General features: G+C 45.3%; 1 protein-coding gene across 5 annotated transcripts; it reads left to right on the top strand.

Moving 5' to 3' along the window:
* Positions 1-378: 378 nt before the first annotated feature.
* LOC110504917 (pre-mRNA-processing factor 19) lies at positions 379-15090 on the top strand. Of its 5 annotated transcripts, none has more exons than XM_036969742.1 (16): positions 4858-4973; positions 6623-6772; positions 6940-7016; positions 7134-7275; positions 7402-7475; positions 7594-7659; positions 7801-7842; positions 7979-8053; positions 8155-8230; positions 8325-8434; positions 8664-8819; positions 12972-13041; positions 13125-13298; positions 13590-13672; positions 13811-13916; positions 14123-15090. In XM_036969742.1, exons 2-16 carry the CDS (start codon positions 6727-6729, stop codon positions 14218-14220), a joined length of 1395 nt encoding a protein of 464 aa, XP_036825637.1. In that variant the 5' UTR covers positions 4858-4973; positions 6623-6726; the 3' UTR covers positions 14221-15090. The 5 variants fall into 5 exon arrangements, with proteins under 5 accessions (XP_036825635.1, XP_036825636.1, XP_036825638.1 ...); XM_021583789.2 differs by lacking the exon at positions 4858-4973 and adding an exon at positions 5808-6011; XM_036969740.1 differs by lacking the exons at positions 6940-7016; positions 7134-7275; positions 7402-7475; ... (9 more) ...; positions 13811-13916; positions 14123-15090 and adding exons at positions 379-1057; positions 1770-1824; positions 2111-2244; ... (4 more) ...; positions 4310-4405; positions 4498-4641 and having other exon boundaries at positions 4731-4973; positions 6623-6757.
* Positions 15091-20544: the final 5454 nt, after the last annotated feature.

Below are 20544 nucleotides of genomic sequence, written 5' to 3'. Positions count from 1 at the left end.
GTGGAAATTTACCTGTGGCGCTGATGTTTAGGCCGTGGTACAGTATGTATAGGTTTTTGTGTGCTCTAGGGCAACGGTGTATAGATGGAATTTGTATTTGTGGTCCTGGCAACTGGACTTAAAAAAAAAAAAATACTGTCAGGGCCCAGGTCTGACATAATCTGTGTAGAAGATCTAGGTTCTGCTGTAGGACCTCCTTGGTTGGGGACAGAAGCACCAGATCATCAGCAAACAGTAGACATTTGACTTCAGATTCTAGTAGGGTGAGGCCAGGTGCTGCAGACTGTTCTAGTGCCCTCTCCAATTTGTTGATATATATGTTGAAGAGGGTGAGGCTCGACCTCGATCACTCATCTGTTTCCGGGTCAGGGGGAGAGAGGATAGAGGAGAAAGAGCGGAGGACCGACTTTTTTTTCCCAAATTAGAAAAGGCCCAGAAAGTCGACAGAGCCTTGAAACTTCCCTAGACTGTAGCCTAGTAGAGACATTCCGGTTGGCTACATTCCTGCCTGTGCTGTATATAATTTCATAAACCCACTATCTGCAAATTGGGGTGATTTATGATAATCTGCGCAGCACCTTGATCGCGTTCCAGGTCATAATTTTCTAGTTGCATTAGAAGATTGCGATTAATGAGTGCCCACTGCAACATTCCAGTCCTTGTGTGAAATCTGATTTTAAAAAGACGACCTGGAACGCTAACCTAAGAACAAGTAGCAGCATAGGAAACAACCTCACTCACGACCTCCCAGGCTCCTTTTGAGGCTGTGTAGGGAGTAAAGCAGATTGATTTTCATTAGTTTCATTTGATTTTTGATCGTTGGTATGAATATTTTTACACCGCATTTTCCATTTTTAGGGATCGTATTATCCAGGCGTACAGTAGGTGGCGACATGCATATCCACCATTTGTTGCAAATGCCATGATACCAGAGAAGAAGAACCTCTCCAAAGAATACGCAGTTAATTAGGTTTACGCTGCTTGGCTCATTCACTACATGGGCTTGCAAAACAATAATATTAAATATTAGCACTGTATATTTTGCCGTCGTGCATAGGTGAGTGCAAATATAGGCATCTAATACATCTGCATTTTATTCAATGTTGATTCTAAGAAATTGCTCCAATAAGTAGCTTACTGGAAAATATTTTGTCGTAGTGCATTAGTTTAATGTAGTCGATAATAGCCTAATACTCTGCCAATAATCAGCGAAAAATATCAGCATCACAGGTCGTGTGAAATTAGCAGTGCAACATTCTAAAGATAGACTTTTAGCACCCCCTTGTGTAGTTGATTGATGGTGAACGGTGTTTGCTGGCTCGGTAATTGTGAGGAGTGGGGTGAATGACAATTGTAGTGTTCAACTGACTGTACAGTAGTCCACTAGCTCTGTGGACCAAGTCACCTTGGTGATGTTCTTCGATAAACTTCACTGTCGAAAAGGAGAGCAGTGATGAAACAATGTTTCATGGGCCATGAATCATGGACAATCCTATTCTTGTTTTCTGTAGCCTAGTTGTAAATGTTCATCATGCACTGGATTAATTGTTGGAATACCGTACTGTTAGCCTATTGTATTGCACAACGAATTTTCTGTCCACTGTCTAACACATATTACACTATGTTAAAATATGTATAACAAATCTTCCATAGATTATGAAGTAGGCTGTTTTTTGAAGGATAGAAGTGAGATGTAATTAGAACCTGCTATACAGTTAAACTCTGACCCAGTGGGTGTGTCTCTACAGCTGTCTTGTGTCTGTCCTCAGAAAATGCACCTCTCTATCCTACTGAGTGCCCTTCTCAGCATCCCTGTCTCTTTGGGTGAGTTGTTTGTTGTTGACATTTTAGTATTATAGCTGTTGGTTCCAGTCGTAGATGGCTGTTCAACCAGTGATTTACTTTACAGTAGTAATATGTTGGAAGAATTGGTTTCCCATCTCTCTCTCTCCCTGTAGCTTTTCTTTGTCAGTATCGCTGTGGTTGTTTTTCAAACCTCAGTCACACATGGATTTGTAAAAATTCACGTTTTTTTATTTTGATCATTTCATTTCCTATCAATGTGCTACATGTCATTCTGCCTCCCTCTATTTGTCCCTCTCTTTTTCAGGCTGGAATGAAGACTTCCAGATAGTGTGTTCTGGACAAGAGTTCCGCCTGCCGGTCTACTCAGGGTCAAGGATTGTGACCTTTACCCCCAGCTACCCTCCAGGACCAAGAAAAGTGCTCCTGGAGAATAACAATGTAGGTACAGTAGTGTGTGTACAGCATGTGTACAGCGGGTTCCTGTATGCTAAGCATTGCTATTGTGTCTTGTAGTTAAAGGACCCGCGGTTTGAGTGGACCAAAGATAGGACATTGCTGTTGAAGGACGTCACACACGGTGACCAGGGACTCTACTCTATCAAGCTGTCCTCTGGATTCACAGATGAGACCGTTCGCCTCACTGTCTCAGGTACTACTCAGCCTCAGGGACTACCGCTCACCACCTCTTTCTCTCAATTTTTTTCTACTGCATGTTTCTTTCTCTATAATACTATATAATGATTAATTATATCTGTGGAAATTGATTGTATGACATTTGAAACATTTTATAACTCAATGTCATCTCTCTCTCTTTCTCCCTTTCTCAGAATGTATAAAAACTTTCAGACGGGGCTATGGGGAGACTTTTCAGCACAACATCCCTAAAGATGGCTCCCTGCTGGAGTTTTCACCCCAGGGCTCCCCCCCTGATTCCCAGCCGGTGGTACTGTGGAACCGGACAGACCTCGAGACCAGTGAGGCGGGCCGGGGGAGGCTGGGGTCGGACGGGAGGGTCTGGGTGGCAGAGAGGGTGACCCAGGCAGACCAGGGAAACTACACCCTCAGAGACGAGAATGGGAAAGTAATCTCCCGCAGCAAACTCACTGTCAATGGTGAGCACTGGAAATATCAAAAATATCTAGACGGAGGGTTAAGAGAGCGGTGGAGATGAGAAAGCGATATCAGTTTTTAGAGCAGTCTGATAAATTGTCCAAACTGACACTTAATGCTTGTATCTATCTGATTCTTTCTTTCATCTGGATGTCCCTCACCATCCTCATTCCTCTCCACTCTTTCCCATACTCTCTTTCTCGCTCCTCATTATCACCTGTGTGGGTGCAGGGCACACCTTCAATGTCACCCGCTACTTCAAGGAGTCGCTAAACCTTCCCCTGTTTCTCCCTGTCCCTCATGTCCACCTCATTTTTACCCCCTCCCTGCACCCGTCCAACCCCTCCAATGTTCCCCTTGACTCCCGGTACTCCCGCCCCGTGCAGCTGATCAGGGACGGGCATATTGTGGATCAGGACTCCCGGTACTGGGGCCTCATCTCTCTGGGGAGAAATAGGACTGTCAACGAGGTGGTCATCACCAGGCTGAGTGCAAAGCATGATGGGATGTATGAGATTCGAGATCAGGACGGCAACCTGGTGTCGTCTACTGTTCTCCATGTGGTCGGTGAGAGACAGTGATCGTGTGTGTGTGTGAGCAACAGCTTTTCCCTTTACGTGATGCAGAGCTCTTCCTCTCTGATTCAGAGGGGTTGGGTTAAATGCGGAAGTCACATTTCGGTTAAATGCATTCAGATGTGCAACTGGCTAGGTATCCCCCCTTTCCCTTAATTTATTTTATTTCACACACCCTTTGTATCTATGGCTCTACCAATTCTTTATTTTTTTTTTCTCCAGATAAGACTGCTAGATGGAGAGCGGTCCTCAAGTCCATCAGCGTCCCTTCTGGCATGTTTGTGACTTTGGCTGGTTTCATCCTGTTTATGAAGCGCTACCCTAACTGCAGCCTCACTATGATCATCAATGGCCTAAGAGGTCACCACACACCCGCAGCTAACCCGCCAAGAGGCAATGTCCAGGTGACCGCTGGAGAGTGAGAGTTATGTGTGAGCTTGGAAGGTAGAAGCAATATGGTGGGGTTATTCCAGGGTTTGTGTGTGCGCAATGCTGTGAGCCTGTTGCCATGGTACTATGTTGTCCATCTATTTCAACTGTATGATCTTATCGCATTCTGAAGTGAGTGTCAGTAAAAATAGATCCAGTCCTTTGCGCCAGTCTCAATTTCTTCAGGCATCAGTTCCTTCCATATTTAAATTGGGTCAAGGGTCACATACAGCTTATCTGTGAATGGTTTATGTTTGTCTTCCTGTGTGTTCCCCTGTGTGTCTATGCTGAATATACAACTCAATATTAGGAATGTGTTCCTAAAGTTTGGAATACTCAGTGTAGTGGTTGTGATATTTACATAGTTGTTTTATTTATGTCGCCTGCAGGACTACAGTCCGCCCAGCCCCCAGCCCTATGGTTTTTACGGTCATTCACAGCAGATTGGAACGCCAAAAATATGGAGCCCCAGACCCACACATTCTGTAGGTAGACGGTGAAGTTGTAAATGTAGGCTCAGTCTTATGTTTTTCTTTTTACCTTTTCTTAATTTCTATGTTACGTGTGTCTGTTTCAGGGTTACACTCCTGTTGTGGACAGCGCACCACTTGTAGTGGACAGTGCACCACAGCCCTCCCCTGAGCCAGTGAGGACTGGGAGACAACAGGAGACAGACAGACTTAGTGTTGAGACTGCCACTACTCACTATCCCAGTAGAGAGGTAAATACATTCTGTGATTTCTATATTCTGTCTCACAATAGACAGGTATATTCTATTCTTTATTTTTATCATTGACTCTCTCTCCTCAGGAGACTGCTGGCAGTGAGAGGGTGATCTCCTTTTCTGTCGCAGGCGCCTCTGACTGCCTCCATACATCTGAAGACTGTTTTCAGTTCCGGATCAAGAAAGAGGGAGTCGAGGAGAGATGGAGGAAAGCAGAAGACTACTTCTCCACACTTCCACTGGACACGGATACCTCGGAGACTTGCAGCATCTATACTTCTGACAAACTCAACTTCTTATAAAAGCACAGAGAAGAAGAGTGAACACAGGTAAAGAAAGAGAGGATTGAAAATAGTGGAGGGAGATATGATCATATATATATATATATATATAGATATTACTGTTCATGGCTGAATTTTGTCACTATAGTGCCTAATACTCAATACTCAAAGTGCCTTCCTGTTTGAGTATTGAGTATTACTTCATATGATGTATGTATGATCATTTCATTATTGTTCTTTTTAAGCATGAGATGAGCAATATCCTGCATTTGGAATATCATTAATTTGTACACCTGGACAGTTAATCTTCCTAGAACTCAACCCGACAATTACTTTGCTGCTACCTACCTCGAACCCTCAGGATGACACATTTTAACCATAGATGTCTGTATATTTACTGTAATGTGTTTAATTGAGGCAAGATTAAAGAAGAGAAGGAATTGGAAGATTTTGTAGTAGATTGATAAGGGAATGGCCTCAATCTAAAAGCATAGCTAACTGCATGTGTTACCTACTATTAAATTCAATGAATGAACACAATAATAACCAATTTATCTTTTTTAGATAACATATCGTTAAGTAAGAAACTGAGTGATTTCTATAAAATGGCATCCATATGAGTATATGACTTATTTTCACCAGGTATTTACATTGTATTTATTCTTTATTGGCATCAATCTGAAAGTGTGTCAATATATGATTTTCACATCCTACTTTCCCAATGTTTTCTTGTGTATTATTAACGTATCATTGGTATGTGAGTCAAATAATGTTATGTTGACGAAGAAAATAAAACGAGTTTAATGACGGTAGGGGGCGGTGATTTTATATTACTGTTTGAATGAGCTGAAAACAAAACGATGAAGAGCCCGCGTTGGAGAACTGATACTATCCCAGCATGCAATGTTTTTGAAGCGGCAATGAAACGCCAGCGTGCAACATTGGACCAAAAGTAAAGTAGGCACAATAACGTTAGTTGCCTTTTAGGCAAAACATTTCTAGATAGTTTGCCATCAAAGTAACACCAACGGTTCTTGCTTGGCTGTGGAGGGACGTGCACTTGAAAGATGTCTTTGGTTTGCGCAAGTAAGTTGACATGCTTGTCGATAAATGGCTAACGTTAGCATTGGCTAGCTAACAGTGTGCAACGCTAGGAAGCTAACGTTTGCTTGTAGCTGATTAATCTGTCACAACATGGTATTATTCATGGTGGCTTACTATTTAGCTATATTAGTTAACCGTAAAAGTATTGGATCTATTCATGAAATTAAAACTACTATCCACTTACTCAGACTAGTCTCATAGACTAGACGTGACATAGTAAACGTACATCCGGGACTCTCAAATTAGTTATGTTATGTTAGTTTTGAAATTTGAATACGCAAACGTTAAGCAACCAAAATGTTGTGTTTTCGAATCTCATCACGGACAACTTAAACATTTTAGCAACTTACTACTGTTTATCTATTTTGCAACTACTTACTATGTTAGCTAACCCTTTAATCTTAACCTCTAGAGCTAGCTAACGTTAGCATTAGCTGCCTAGCTAGCGAAAGATACATCGTAACATATCCTACGTTTTGCAAATTTGTAACATTACGTTTTGAAACTACCATACTTAACGTATACATTTGAGTGTACAGAATAATATGGAATGCTCTGAGGCCACGTTGCTTTAATATTCCTCCCCTACTCAGTTTCCAATGAGGTCCCGGAGCATCCCTGCGTGTCCCCGGTGTCCAACCAGGTGTTCGAGCGCCGACTGATCGAGAAGTTCATCGCGGAGAATGGCGTTGACCCCATGAACGGCCAACCACTGTCCGAGGAGCAACTTATCGATATTAAAGGTAAACAGAGGGCAGGAGTAGACGGTTAACGTAATCGTGTAGGGTCAATCACATCAAACGTGTACTGATTGTAGTTTAGGCCCAAGGATAACTAAGTTGGTTGTGTTTTCAAATATTTAGTTTTTTTTTATTTGAAATCATTGTTTTTGCTGCCCTTCTGTGCCCAGTGTCTCATCCTATCCGACCAAAGGCTGCCTCCGCTACCAGTATTCCTGCCATACTCAAGTCTCTGCAAGATGAGTGGGTGAGTGTCTAGATCGTCTGTAGTTTGTGGTCTGACTGTGGACAGTGTTACAGCCAAGTACTGTTCCTCAGTCGTGTTGAGTCTCTCCCTCGATGTCTTTCCCCTCTCTCTTTCAAGGATGCGGTGATGCTCCACAGTTTCACTCTGAGGCAGCAGCTGCAGACGACTCGCCAGGAGCTCTCTCACGCCCTCTACCAGCATGACGCAGCCTGCAGAGTCATCGCCCGTCTCACCAAGGAAGTCACTGCAGCCAGAGAGGGTAAGAGAGAGCCACGGGAGCCTTGGTGGGGTTCTCTATAGGCTGAAGTTATTTTTCTCCCTCATCTTCTCTTCACTGACCTGTGAAGGTCAATGCTTACTCTGTTCCCATTCTCCCATTCTACAGCCCTGGCCACACTGAAGCCCCAAGCCGGATTGGTCGCCCCTCAGGCTATGCCTGCCTCTCAGCCAGCCACTGGGGTGAGTGATTGACCAAGATTCCCATCCATCAAACAGGATTCCTGTCCATCAGAGACTGAGGATACATGCTGTTTCTCTTTTCTAACTCGTCTTCTCTGTGTTGGTTTGCCTCTCGCAGGGTGCAGGTGGGGAGCCCATGGAGGTTAGTGAGCAGGTGGGAATGAACCCAGAGATCATCCAGAAGGTAAGATATTTTTACCCCTCTCCTAATCCCCTGTGATGTGTGTTCTCATCACTGTGACCCTCCCAATAAGGGAATGGATTTGTTATTAATTGAATTGTGATTATTAACATCTTTCTTGCTTCTCTGCTGCTCTGTTTTCAGCTCCAAGATAAGGCCACCGTTCTTACCACAGAGCGAAAGAAGGTCAGATTTTAATTCAGGAAGTTGTCTCATGCGTTGTAGGATTGCACAGATGGGTGATCAAACCACTCAATCTTTTAATATACCCTCTCCTGTAGTCCTTTGTTTGGTCACTCCTCCCTTCTCACTCCCTAACCAGAGAGGCAAGACTGTGCCAGAGGAACTGGTCAGGGCTGAGGATCTGAGCAAGTACCGACAAGTGGCTTCCCACGCTGTGAGTACTACTGTCTGTCTAATAACCTGTAGTTGGACTGACTGAGCTGCTGAGTACTATCCAAGGTTGCCCTGAACTGTCTGTTCTTTTGAATCTCTCAGGGTCTTCATAGTGCCAGTGTCCCAGGAATCCTGTGTATGGACCTCTGTCCTTCAGATACTAACAAAGTACTCACTGGTAAACACCCTCTTTAAAAATATATATTTTTAATCCCCCCCCTCCTCTTGCATATCTAAACAGTGTACATGATGACTGTATTCTGTGTTGCCAGGAGGGGCTGATAAGAACGTGGTTGTGTTTGATAAGAAGGAGGAGCAGATCATCGCCACCCTCAAGGGTCACACCAAGAAGGTCACCTCTGTCATCTACCACCCCTCCCAGGTAACAATATGTGTCTATACACCTGTCTTGGGTGGAACTTCTAGAACATAGGATCTAAGAGAACCTCATTGGGCATACAGTGAAATTCTAAGTAAAGGAGTTTACTTGATCGGTGTACCTGGTTGAACATGTGCTGTGTTCTAGTTTGTAACCTGCACCAACTAACTTGCCTAATTTCCTTCCACACTATTTAATTTATTTACATTTTCTGTCTTTCTTTCCTCTCTAGTCGGTGGTGTTCTCTGCCTCTCCAGACAGCACCATCCGGGTGTGGTCTGTTACCGGGGGCAACTGTGTCCAGGTGGTGAGAGCTCACGAGGCGAGCGTGACCGGGCTGTCACTTCACGCCACCGGAGACTACCTGCTTAGCTCCTCCGAGGACCAGGTCAGTCCCCCGTATTGTCCCAGCACCCGACCCCACCGTATTGAATGTCCCAGCACCCGACCCCACCGTATTGAATGTCCCAGCACCCGACCCCACCGTATTGAATGTCCCAGCACCCGACCCCACCGTATTGAATGTCCCAGCACCCGACCCCACCGTATTGAATGTCCCAGCACCCGACCCCACCGTATTGAATGTCCCAGCACCCGACCCCACCGTATTGAATGTCCCAGCACCCGACCCCACCGTATTGAATGTCCCAGCACCCGACCCCACCGTATTGAATGTCCCAGCACCCGACCCCACCGTATTGAATGTCCCAGCACCCGACCCCACCGTATTGAATGTCCCAGCACCCGACCCCACCGTATTGAATGTCCCAGCACCCGACCCCACCGTATTGAATGTCCCAGCACCCGACCCCACCGTATTGAATGTCCCAGCACCCGACCCCACCGTATTGAATGTCCCAGCACCCGACCCCACCGTATTGAATGTCCCAGCACCCGACCCCACCGTATTGAATGTCCCAGCACCCGACCCCACCGTATTGAATGTCCCAGCACCCGACCCCACCGTATTGAATGTCCCAGCACCCGACCCCACCGTATTGAATGTCCCAGCACCCGACCCCACCGTATTGAATGTCCCAGCACCCGACCCCACCGTATTGAATGTCCCAGCACCCGACCCCACCGTATTGAATGTCCCAGCACCCGACCCCACCGTATTGAATGTCCCAGCACCCGACCCCACCGTATTGAATGTCCCAGCACCCGACCCCACCGTATTGAATGTCCCAGCACCCGACCCCACCGTATTGAATGTCCCAGCACCCGACCCCACCGTATTGAATGTCCCAGCACCCGACCCCACCGTATTGAATGTCCCAGCACCCGACCCCACCGTATTGAATGTCCCAGCACCCGACCCCACCGTATTGAATGTCCCAGCACCCGACCCCACCGTATTGAATGTCCCAGCACCCGACCCCACCGTATTGAATGTCCCAGCACCCGACCCCACCGTATTGAATGTCCCAGCACCCGACCCCACCGTATTGAATGCACCAGCACCCGACCCCACCGTATTGAATGTCCCAGCACCCGACCCCACAGTATTGAATGCACCAGCACCCGACCCCACCGTATTGAATGTCCCAGCACCCGACCCCACCGTATTGAATGCACCAGCTGTACTGTTGTCAATAGTAAATGATGGCACCTCTGTTGGTGGATGTGCAGACCGGCCAACATGCACGCGTTTTGCGTACCAACGCAATTCTCTGTCCATGTACGAGATCAGAGTTAAAAGTACGCAGAAATGAATAGTTCCTGTTTGTTATTGCTATTTTTTACATTGTAATAAAGTAAATCTAACATCCTGATTCTCGAGATGCAACACACAGACAGGTACGGAGTTTGTGTCAACGGACATGATGATTAATACATCATTATTGGACATGTCTGCCCATCTTCCTGTTTGTTGTGATGTTGAGTTTGCCGACTGTCAGCTGTACATAAACACATGGACAAATCTATTTTCGACTGTGTGTTGCAGAAAGGTAAACACTAATTGTTTCAAGCTAACGTTAGCGACCCTAAGATGGGCATTCAGTGGGCTCTAAAGTGCCAGCAGTTCACTTGCATTTGCTAGTGAAAGAAATTAAATGCAAATACGAAAAATAACTGGTCTCATTTGTGCGAGTGTGATACACATTTCATTCTGCGTCTCATTAGTTGTATTTTCCACCTAACATTGCGAGGATCACGCAACCTGAGACTGTAACTGTAATTATGATCCGCTCCACAAAAAGCATTACAGAAGTATAATCGAATATAAACATCTGGGGCCTCCCGGGTGGCGCAGTGGTACTGCAGCGCCGGCTGTGCCATCAGAGACTCTGGGTTCCAGGCTCTGTCGTAACCTAGCGTCGTCCGGGTTAGGGAGGGTTTGGCCGGTAGGGATAATCTTGTCTCATCGCGCACCGGCGACTCCTGTGGTGGGCCGGGCTCAGTGCGTGCTAACCAAGGTTCCCAGGTGCATGATGTTTCCTGTTTTCAACCCGGACTGGCTTCCGGGTTGGATGCGCGCTGTGTACCTGTTGCGACGAGCAATCCCGTATCCGGGAGCGTAATTATAGCCTCAAGCTCATTACCATAACGCAACGTATTCATGAAAATCGCAAATGAAATAAATATATTGGCTCACAAGCTTAGCCTTTTGTTAACAACACGGCCATCTCAGATTTTCAAAAAATGCTTTTCAACTATAGCTACACAAGCATTTGTGTAAGAGTATTGATAGCTAGCATAGCATTAAGCCTAGCAAGCAACATTTTCACAAAAACAAGAAAAGCATTCAAATAAAATGATTTACCTTTGAAGAACTTCGGATGTTTTCAATGAGGAGACTCAGTTAGATAGCAAATGTTCAGTTTTTCCAAAAATATTATTTGTCTAGGAGAAATCGCTCTGTTTTGTTCATCACGTTTGGCTAAGGAAAAAAAACGAAAATTCAGTCATTACAACGCCAAACTTTTTTCCAAATTAACTCCATAATATCGACAGAAACATGGCAAACGTTGTTTAGAATCAATCCTCAAGGTGTTTTTCACATATCTACTCGATGATAAATCACTCGTGGCAGTTTGGTTTCTCCTCTGAACCAAATGGAAAGATGCACGCACCTGGAGATTACGCAATAGTTTCAACGGAGGACACAGAGCGGACACCTGGTAAATGTAGTCTCTAATGGTCAATTTTCCAATGATATGCCTACAAATATGTCACAATGCTGCAGACACTTTGGGAAAACGACAGAAAGTGTAGGCTCATTCCTGGCGCATTCACAGCCATATAAGGAGACATTGGAACACAGCGCATTCAAAATCTGGCGCACTTCCTGTATGAAATTTCATCTTGGTTTCGCCTGTAGCATTAGTTCTGTGGCACTCACAGACAATATCTTTGCGGTTTTGGAAACGTCAGTGTTTTCTTTCCAAAGCTGTCAATTATATGCATAGTCGAGCATCTTTTCGTGACAAAATATCTTGTTTAAAACGGGAGCGTTTTTCATCCAAAAATGAAATACTGCCCCCAGAGTTTCAAGAGGTTAAGAAGCAGTGCGGCATGGTTGGGTTGTGTATCGGAGGACGCATGAATTTTAACCTTCGTCTCTCCCGAGCCCGTACGGGAGTTGTGGCGATGAGACAAGATAGTAGCTACTAAAAACAATTGGATACCACGAAATTGGGGATAAAAAGGGCAAAAAAAAAATATATAGAGAGAGATAGATGGAGTGGGGAGTTTAGAAGACTGCACAATGAAGGTGTGGTGTTGGCTATAGAGGCAATGCTTCTACAATGCCTTGGCACTAGATTTGAGATTCTATCAATTTCGAAAATCTGAAATGATCTATGCGCTGCAAAGAAATCCAATGGCTGAAACCGAGGACTCTTGTAGCGAACAGCGTTCAGATTCCCTTTGCCGTGGCCTAGTGAACCGCGGTCAGATTCCCTTTGCCGTGGCCTAGTGAACCGTCACCTCCTTCGCCTTCTCTGAGAACGGATACTACCTGGCCACAGGTCAGTCTCTCCAACCACCGAGCCAATAGATTGTACTCTAACGTCTGGTACTCCAAAAAGTTGGCACGTCAGATTCCCTTTGACGTGGACTAGCGAACCGCGGTCAGATTCCCTTTGCCGTGGCCTAGCGAACCGCGGTCAGATTCCCTTTGCCGTGGCCTAGCGAACCGCGGTCAGATTCCCTTTGCCGTGGCCTAGCGAACCGCGGTCAGATTCCCTTTGCCGTGGCCTAGCGAACCGCGGTCAGATTCCCTTTGCCGTGGCCTAGCGAACCGCGGTCAGATTCCCTTTGCCGTGGCCTACTACTTAAGCTTTGTGTAGCCAGTTTGCGGTCTGTGTCGACCCGATCATTTGTTTTTATTTTCAAAATGATTTTGCTTTTAGTGTTGATTATAATTGTGATCAGACACACAAACAGTGCGTGCACAATTTGTGCTAGGGAAAGAACCCCAATTCGGCACTTGCTAGGCGTGCGATTTGAATTTCCAATTTGCCGCATGCGTCTGGTACTCTAAAAAGTTGGCACGTCTGGGTGTGCGTTAATACTCTCTCTCTCTCTCTCTCAGTACTGGGCCTTCTCTGACATCCAAACTGGCAGAGTCCTTACCAAAGTCACTGATGAGGCTGCTGGTGTTGGTAAGTGTGTTTGTGCTCGACACAATACGGAAACTGGGTTCCGGTTTTCCCTGTGTCACATATTTATCCCCCCTTCTCCCCAGCTCTGACTTGTGCTCAGTTCCACCCTGACGGTCTGATTTTTGGGACGGGAACAGCTGACTCCCAAATCAAGATCTGGGATCTGAAGGAGCGCACCAACGTGGCCAACTTCCCCGGCCACTCTGGTCCCGTCACCTCCATCGCCTTCTCTGAGAACGGATACTACCTGGCCACAGGTCAGTCTCTCGAACCACCGAGCCAATAGATTGTACTCTTAACTATTTGCACATTGTTACAACACTGTACACAGCCATAATGTCTATATTCCTTTTAAACTTGTAGGTGTAATGTCTGCTGTTAATTTCTGATTAGTTCATTTCACTTATCTATTTCACTTGCTTTGGCAATGTAAACATGTTTCCCATGCCAATAAAGCCCTTTGTTTATCAATTCAATCTAAAATGTAATGACAAAACAGTGTGATGTATTTCTCATGACCTGACCCAGTCTCTCCCTCTCTGCTCCAGGTGCCCAGGACAGCTCTGTGAAGTTGTGGGATCTGAGGAAACTGAAGAACTTCAAGACCATCGCCCTGGACAACAACTACGAAGTGAGAATGAGCGACCGTGCAGTCTGCTAGCCACAGTATTCCCCATCTGTCGGCCAGATATGGCTAATTAATTTACTGCGAATAACATAGTTATTTCTTGTGGAGTTTTTCAGTGGAACCTTTCTCTCTCTCTCTCAGGTTAAGTCTCTGGTGTTTGATCAGAGTGGTACGTACTTGGCTGTGGGTGGATCTGACATCAGGGTGTACATCTGCAAGCAGTGGTCGGAGGTCCTAAACTTCAGCGGTAAGAAACATTCATAGCCTCTTACATTTTATATCCACATTCAACCTTCACCTGACCTTGATTGCTCACCAGTGATAACAACTCATTCATATTGTACACATGGTTAGGAAAAGCTGTGTCATATGGGCATGCCACATTTTACAGTAGTCACCTTCATGTCGCTCTTTTTCCATCTTTAATCATGTCTGTCTTCCCTCGTTTTCCAGATCACTCTGGCCTTGTGACCGGCGTGGCGTTTGGAGACAATGCTCAGTTCCTTTCCTCCGCGGGAATGGACAGGAGCCTTAAGTTCTACAGCCTGTAAATTAGTACAGACAAACAGATAGAGGAAGTGGAAGAGGGGATAAGGTCCTGTGTGACAAATTTGACTCGGCTGCAGTCGGGTTTGGGGTTTGAGAAATATGGACCAGTGATCCGAATGTAGTGGGTTGACTGGCCTAGGCAGTCACATTTACCAGCAGTTGATGGTCTTAGCATTTAAAAAAACATTTGTTCTATAGTTATTTAGGATCCCAGGGTGGGTGGAGGAACAGGTGCTGAAGTATTTAGGTTTCCCCTTCATTTATTCTCCGTAAATAACTCCCCAAATCTCTGTTCTCCTTTGCTGGTTAGACCAACAGTAATCTTCTGTTGAAATTGTATTTTTGTTTTAACTAAGCTCTGTCACATTGTATATGCCAATTCTGTGTATTGTGTTCATTCTTAGCCAGGCGATCTGACCAGCTTGCTTACAGGGTTGGACAGCATTCTTGTGTAAATTAAGACACCACAGAGATTGAACACTGCTAGTTTTAGTAGAAGAAGCCACAGCAGCCATTTTGGAATGGTATTTCATGTTGAACAACAAAGGAGCTGATTGGCTAACACTGCCATTCCAAAATGGCTGCTGTAACTTCTGCTACCTAGCATGAGGACGGAAAGGACAGTTTTCCGGAAGAAGTAGCAGTCGGGATAATGGGACAATTCAGAGTACAATGCATTTCTCATCCCTGGATTGAGATGTTTTCCAAGCCATATCTGGCACCTGCTCCGCAGTGTCTTAAACAACACAGAAATGCTGTCTGACCCTAGTACAGCTGTAAACAAGCAGGTCAGGTCTACTGGCTACTTAATCCCTTGAATTATCTTCCACACTTTTTACACCTCAATAAATGAAGTGTTTTATGTAAAAACAGCCAGCTATTTGCTTGATCAATGGAATGTATTGTATATGCCTCCAGTTGTCGATTCAGCCTGTCAGAGGCACCAATGTGACTTTGATCACAAAGGTTCAGTGTGCTCTTTACAGTGCATTTGGAAATTATTCACACCCCTTGACTTTTTCTACATTTTAGTTATTACAGCCCGAATTTAAAATGGATTACATTTATATTGTTTTTGTCATTGGCCGACACAATACCCAATAATGTCAAAGTGGATCATATATATATATATATTAAAAGCTGAAATTTCTTGAGTCAATAAGTATTCAACCCTTTTATGGCAAGCCTAAATAAGTTCAGAAGTAGTTGAATGGACTCGGTGTGCAATAAGTGCTTAACATGATTTTTAAAAAATGACTATGTAATCTACTGTACCCCACACAGTTGAGCAGTGAATTTCAAAAAGATTCAACCACAGACCAGGGAGGTTTTCCAATGCCTCGCAATTGATAGGCAGTTATTAGTATACGGGCAAAAATGTAAAAAGCAACCCATGAATATCTCTTGGCATACAGAGTTAAATCTTGGTTTCGTCAGACCAGAGAATCTTGTTTCTCATGGTCTGAGTCCTTTATGTGCCTTTTGGCAAACTCCAAGCGGGCTGATCATGGGTCTTTTACTGGGTAGTGACTTCCGTCTGGCTACTCTGCCATAAAATCCTGAATGGGGGAATGCTGCAGAGATGCTTGTCCTTCTGGAAGGTTCTCCCATTTGCACAGCGGAACTCCGGAGTTCTGTCAGAGTGACCATCGGGTTCTTGGTCACCCCTCCTGACCAAGGCCCTTCTCCAATTGCTCAGTTTGCCTGGGTGGCCAGCTCTAGGATGAGTCTTGGTGGTTCCTAACTTCTTCCATTTAAGAATGACGGAGGGCTCTGTGTTCTTGGGGACTTTCAATGCTACATATCATATATGTTTTGGTACCCTTCCCCAGGTCTGTGCCTCGACACAATCCTGTTTCGGAGTTCTACGGACAATCCCTTCGACCTCTATGGCTTGGTTCTTGCTCTGAAATGCACTGTCAACTGTGGGACCTTATATAAACAGGAGTGTGCCTTTCTAAATCATGTCCAATCAATTAAATGTACCACAAGTGGACTCCAAGTTGTAGAAACACCTCAAGGATGATCACCTAGAAACAGAGTGCACCTTTTGAGTCTCATAGCAAAGGGTCTGAATACTTATGCAAATAAGGTATCTGTTTTTATTTTTAATAAATGTGCAAACAGTTCTAAAAACCTGTTATCCCTTTGTCATTATGGGGTATTGAGGGAGGGAGGGGGGGGGGGGTGGTGTTATCAATTTTAGAATAAGGCTGTGACTTAAGAAAATGTGGGGAAGGGGTCTGAATACTTTCCGAATGCACTGTACATAGGGCAGCAGCCTCTAACGTGCAGTGTTGAGCAACCGGGTGGTAACCGGCTAGTGACGGTCACTAAGTTCAGGGCAGGGTACTGGGTGGATGGCTAGTGATGGCTATTTAACAGTATGATGGCCTTGAGGTAGAAGCTGTTTTTAAGTCTCGTTCCCAGCTTTAATGCACTTGTACTGATCTCGCCTTCTGGATGATAGCGGGGTGAACAGGCTGTTGCTCGGGTGGTTGATGTCCTTGATATTTTTGGCCTTCCTGTGACATCGGGTGCAGAAGGTGTCCTGGAGGGCAAGCAGTGTGCTCCTGGTGATGAACTGGGCAGACCGCACCACCCTCTGGAGAGCCCAGCGGTTGCGGGTGGTGTAGTTGCCGTACCAAGTGATGATACAGCCTGACAGGACGCTCTCAATGCTGCTAAAAGTGTGTAAGGGTCTTAGAGGCCAAGCCAAATTTCCAAAGGTTGAAGAGGCGCTGTTGCACCGCCTTCACCACACTGCGTGTGGGTGGACCATTTCAAATTGTCAGTGACGTGTACTCTTGAGGAACTTGAAGCTTTTCACCTTCTCCACTGCGGCCCGGTCGATGTGGGCTTCCTCTACTGTCTCCTGAAGTCCATGATCAGTTTCTTTGTCTTGTTGACGTTTAGAGGTTATTTTCCTGGCACTACACCAGGGCCCTCACCTCCATGTCGGCTGTCCTGTTATCATTGGTAATCAAATTGTATTAGTCACATGCGCCGAATACAACAGGTGTAGACCTTACAGTGAAATGCTTACTTACAAGCCCCTAACAGTTCAGTTAAAAAAAATACTGATAAGAATAAGAGATAAAAGGAACAAGTAATTACAGGGCAGCAGTGAAAAATGACAATATATATAGGGGTGTGCCGGTACAGAGTCAATGGGCGGGGGCACTGGTTAGTTGAGGTAGTATGTACATGTAGGTAGAGTTAAAGTGACTATGCATAGATGAAAACAGATTGGCAGTGGGGAGGGGGGGGGGGCAATGCAAGTAGTCTGAGTAGCCATTTGACTATATGTTCAGGAGTCTTATGGCTTGGGGTAGAAGCTGTTTAGAAGCCTCTTGGACCTAGACTTGGCGCTCCGGTACTGCTTGCCGTGCGGCAACAGAGAAAACAGTCTTTGACTAGGGTGGCTGGAGTCTTTGACAATTTTTATAGCCTTCCTCTGACACCGCCTGGTATAGAGGTCCTGGATGGCAGGAAGCTTGGCCCCAGTGATGTACTGGGCCGTTCGCACTACCCTCTGTAGTGCCTTGCAGTCGGAGGCCGAGCAATTGCCATACCAGGCAGTGATGCAAACAGTCAGGATGCTCTCTGGTGCAACTATAGAACTTTTTGAGGATCTGTAGACCCATGCCAAATCTTTTCAGTCTCCCGAGGGGGGATAGGTTTTGTCGTGTCCGCTTAACGACTGTCATGGTATGCTTGGACCATGTTAGTTTGTTGGTGATGTGGACACCAAGGAACTTGAAGCTCTCAACCTGCTCCACTGCAGCCCTGTCGAGGAGAATGGGGGTGTGCTCAGTCCTCTTTTTCCTGTAGTCCACAATCATCTCCTTTGTCTTGATCATGTTGAGGGTGAGGTAGTCAGTTTTATGAGTGTATGTTTGGCTGCGTGAGTAAAGGATGCTTTGTTGCGAAATAGGAAGCCGGGTCGAGATTTAATTTAGGATTGGAGAAGCTTAATGTGAGTTTGGAAGGAGAGTTTTCAGTCTAACCAGACACCTAGGTATTTGTAGTTGTCCACATATTCTAAGTCAGAACCGTCCAGAGTAGTGATGCTGGACGGGCGGGCAGGTGCGGGCAGCGATCGGTTGGAGAGCATGCATTTCGTTTTATAGTTTTATTTGCATTTAAGAGCAGTTGGAGGCCACAGAAGGAGAGTTGTATGGCATTGAAGCTCGTCTGGATGTTAGTTAACACAGTATCCAAAGAAGGGCCAGAAGTATACAGAATTGTGTCGTCTGCATAGAGGTGGATCAGAGAATCACTAGCAGCAAGAGCGACATCCTTGATATATACAGAGAAGAGAGTCAGCTCGAGAATTGAACCCTGTGGCACCCCCATAGAGCCTGCCAGAGGTCCGGACAACAGGCCCTCCGATTTGGCACACTGAACTCTATCAGAGAAGTAGTTGGTGAACCAGGCGAGGCAGTCATTTGAGAAACCAAGGCTGTTGAGTCTGCCGATAAGAATGTGGTGATTGACAGAGTCGAAAGCCTTGGCCAGGTCGACGAATACGGCTGCGCAGTATTGTCTCTTATCGATGGCGATTATGATATCGTTTAGGACCTTGAGCGTGGTTGAGGTGCACCCATGACTAGCTCTGAAACCAGATTGCATAGCAGAGAAGGTACGGTAGGATTCGAAATGGTTGGTAATCTTTGTTAACTTGGCTATCGAAGACCTTAGAAAGGCAGTGTAGGATAGATATGTCTGTAGCAGTTTTGGGTCTAGAGTGTCTCCCCCTTTTGAAGAGGGGGATGACCGTGGCAGTTTACCAATCTTTGGGAATGTCAGATGATGGGTTGCAACATTTTTGGATGATAATTTTAGAGAGAGGGTCCAGAATTTGTATATTTTTTTTTTTGTGAAATTCTCAATTATCTTGGATTTATTGGTGGTGACCATGTTTCCTAGCCTCAGTGCAGTGGGCAGCTGAGAGGAGGTGCTCTTATTCTCCATGGACTTTACAGTGTCCCAGATCTTTTTTGAGTTTGTGCTAAAGGATGCAAATTTATGTTTGAAAAACCTAGCCTTTGCTTTCCTAACTGCCTGTGTATATTGGTTCCTAACTTCCCTGAAAAGTTGCATTTGACAGGGGCTATTCGATGCTAATGCAGTACGCCACAGGATGTTTTTGTGCTGGTCAAGGGCAGTCAGGTCTGGAGTGAACCAAAGGCTATATCTGTTCCTGGTTCTAATTTTTTGGAATGGGGCATGCTTATTTAAGATGGTGAGGAAGGCACTTTTAAAGAATATCCAGGCATCCTCTACTGATGCCATGAGGTCAATATCCTTCCAGGATACCCGGGCCAAGTCATTTAGAAAGGCCTGATCGCTGAAGTTTTTTAGGGAGCGTTTGACAGTGATGACCGCAGACCCATTACGGATGCAGGCAGAGGGTGGTCTATAGCAAGCGGCAACAGTGAGAGACTTGTTTATGGAAAGGTGAATTTTTAGAAGTAGAAGCTCGAATTGTTTGGGTACAGACCTGGATAGTAAGACAGAACTCTGCAGGCTATCTCTGCAGTAGATTGCAGCTCCGCCCCCTTTGGCAGTTCTAGCTTGTTGGAAAATGTTGTAGTTGGGATAGAAATTTCAGGGTTTTTGGTGGTCTTCCTATGCCAGGATTCAGACACAGCTAGGACATCGCTGTTGGCAGAGTGTGCTAAAGCAGTGAATAAAACAAACTTAGGGAGGAGGCTTCTAATGTTAACATGCATGAAACCAAGGCTTTTATGGTTACATAAGTCAACAAATGAGAGCACCTGGGGAATGGGAGTGGAGCTAGGCACTGCAGGGACTGGATTAACATCTACATCACCAGAGGAACAGAGGAGGAGTAGGATAAGGGTACGGCTAAAGGTTATAAGAACTGGTCGTCTAGTACGTTCGGAACCGAGAGTAAAAGGAACGGGTTTGAGGACGCGCTCTGAGGACGCGGCTAGGGATACAGTCTGGGCCAACAGCAGCCTTGCGAGGGTTAACACACTTAAATGTCTTACTCTGGGAGGAGAGCCCAAATTCAGGCGGTTGAATACTTATCTAATCAAGATATTAGTGTTTTATTTTTTATCACTTTTAAAAAATATATTTTATTTTTTACAAATGTTCGTTTTGACAGAGGATTTTGTGCAGATTGTTGAAAAAAGGACAAATCCATGATAATCCCATTTTGTAACACAACAAAATTTGGAAAATGTCAAGCGGTGTGAATACTTTCTGAAGGCACTGAAATTTGGGCTGAGGTGATAGGGGAATAATATAGACGTTTTATACTATACTTGCATGCAGGGCAGAAAATCCTAAAT

The sequence above is a fragment of the Oncorhynchus mykiss genome, chromosome 31, assembly GCF_013265735.2.
Source record: "Oncorhynchus mykiss isolate Arlee chromosome 31, USDA_OmykA_1.1, whole genome shotgun sequence".
NCBI classification, from domain to species: domain Eukaryota; kingdom Metazoa; phylum Chordata; class Actinopteri; order Salmoniformes; family Salmonidae; genus Oncorhynchus; species Oncorhynchus mykiss.
Note: the sequence above shows the minus strand (reverse complement) of the source record. Positions and strands in the feature narration are given on the sequence as shown.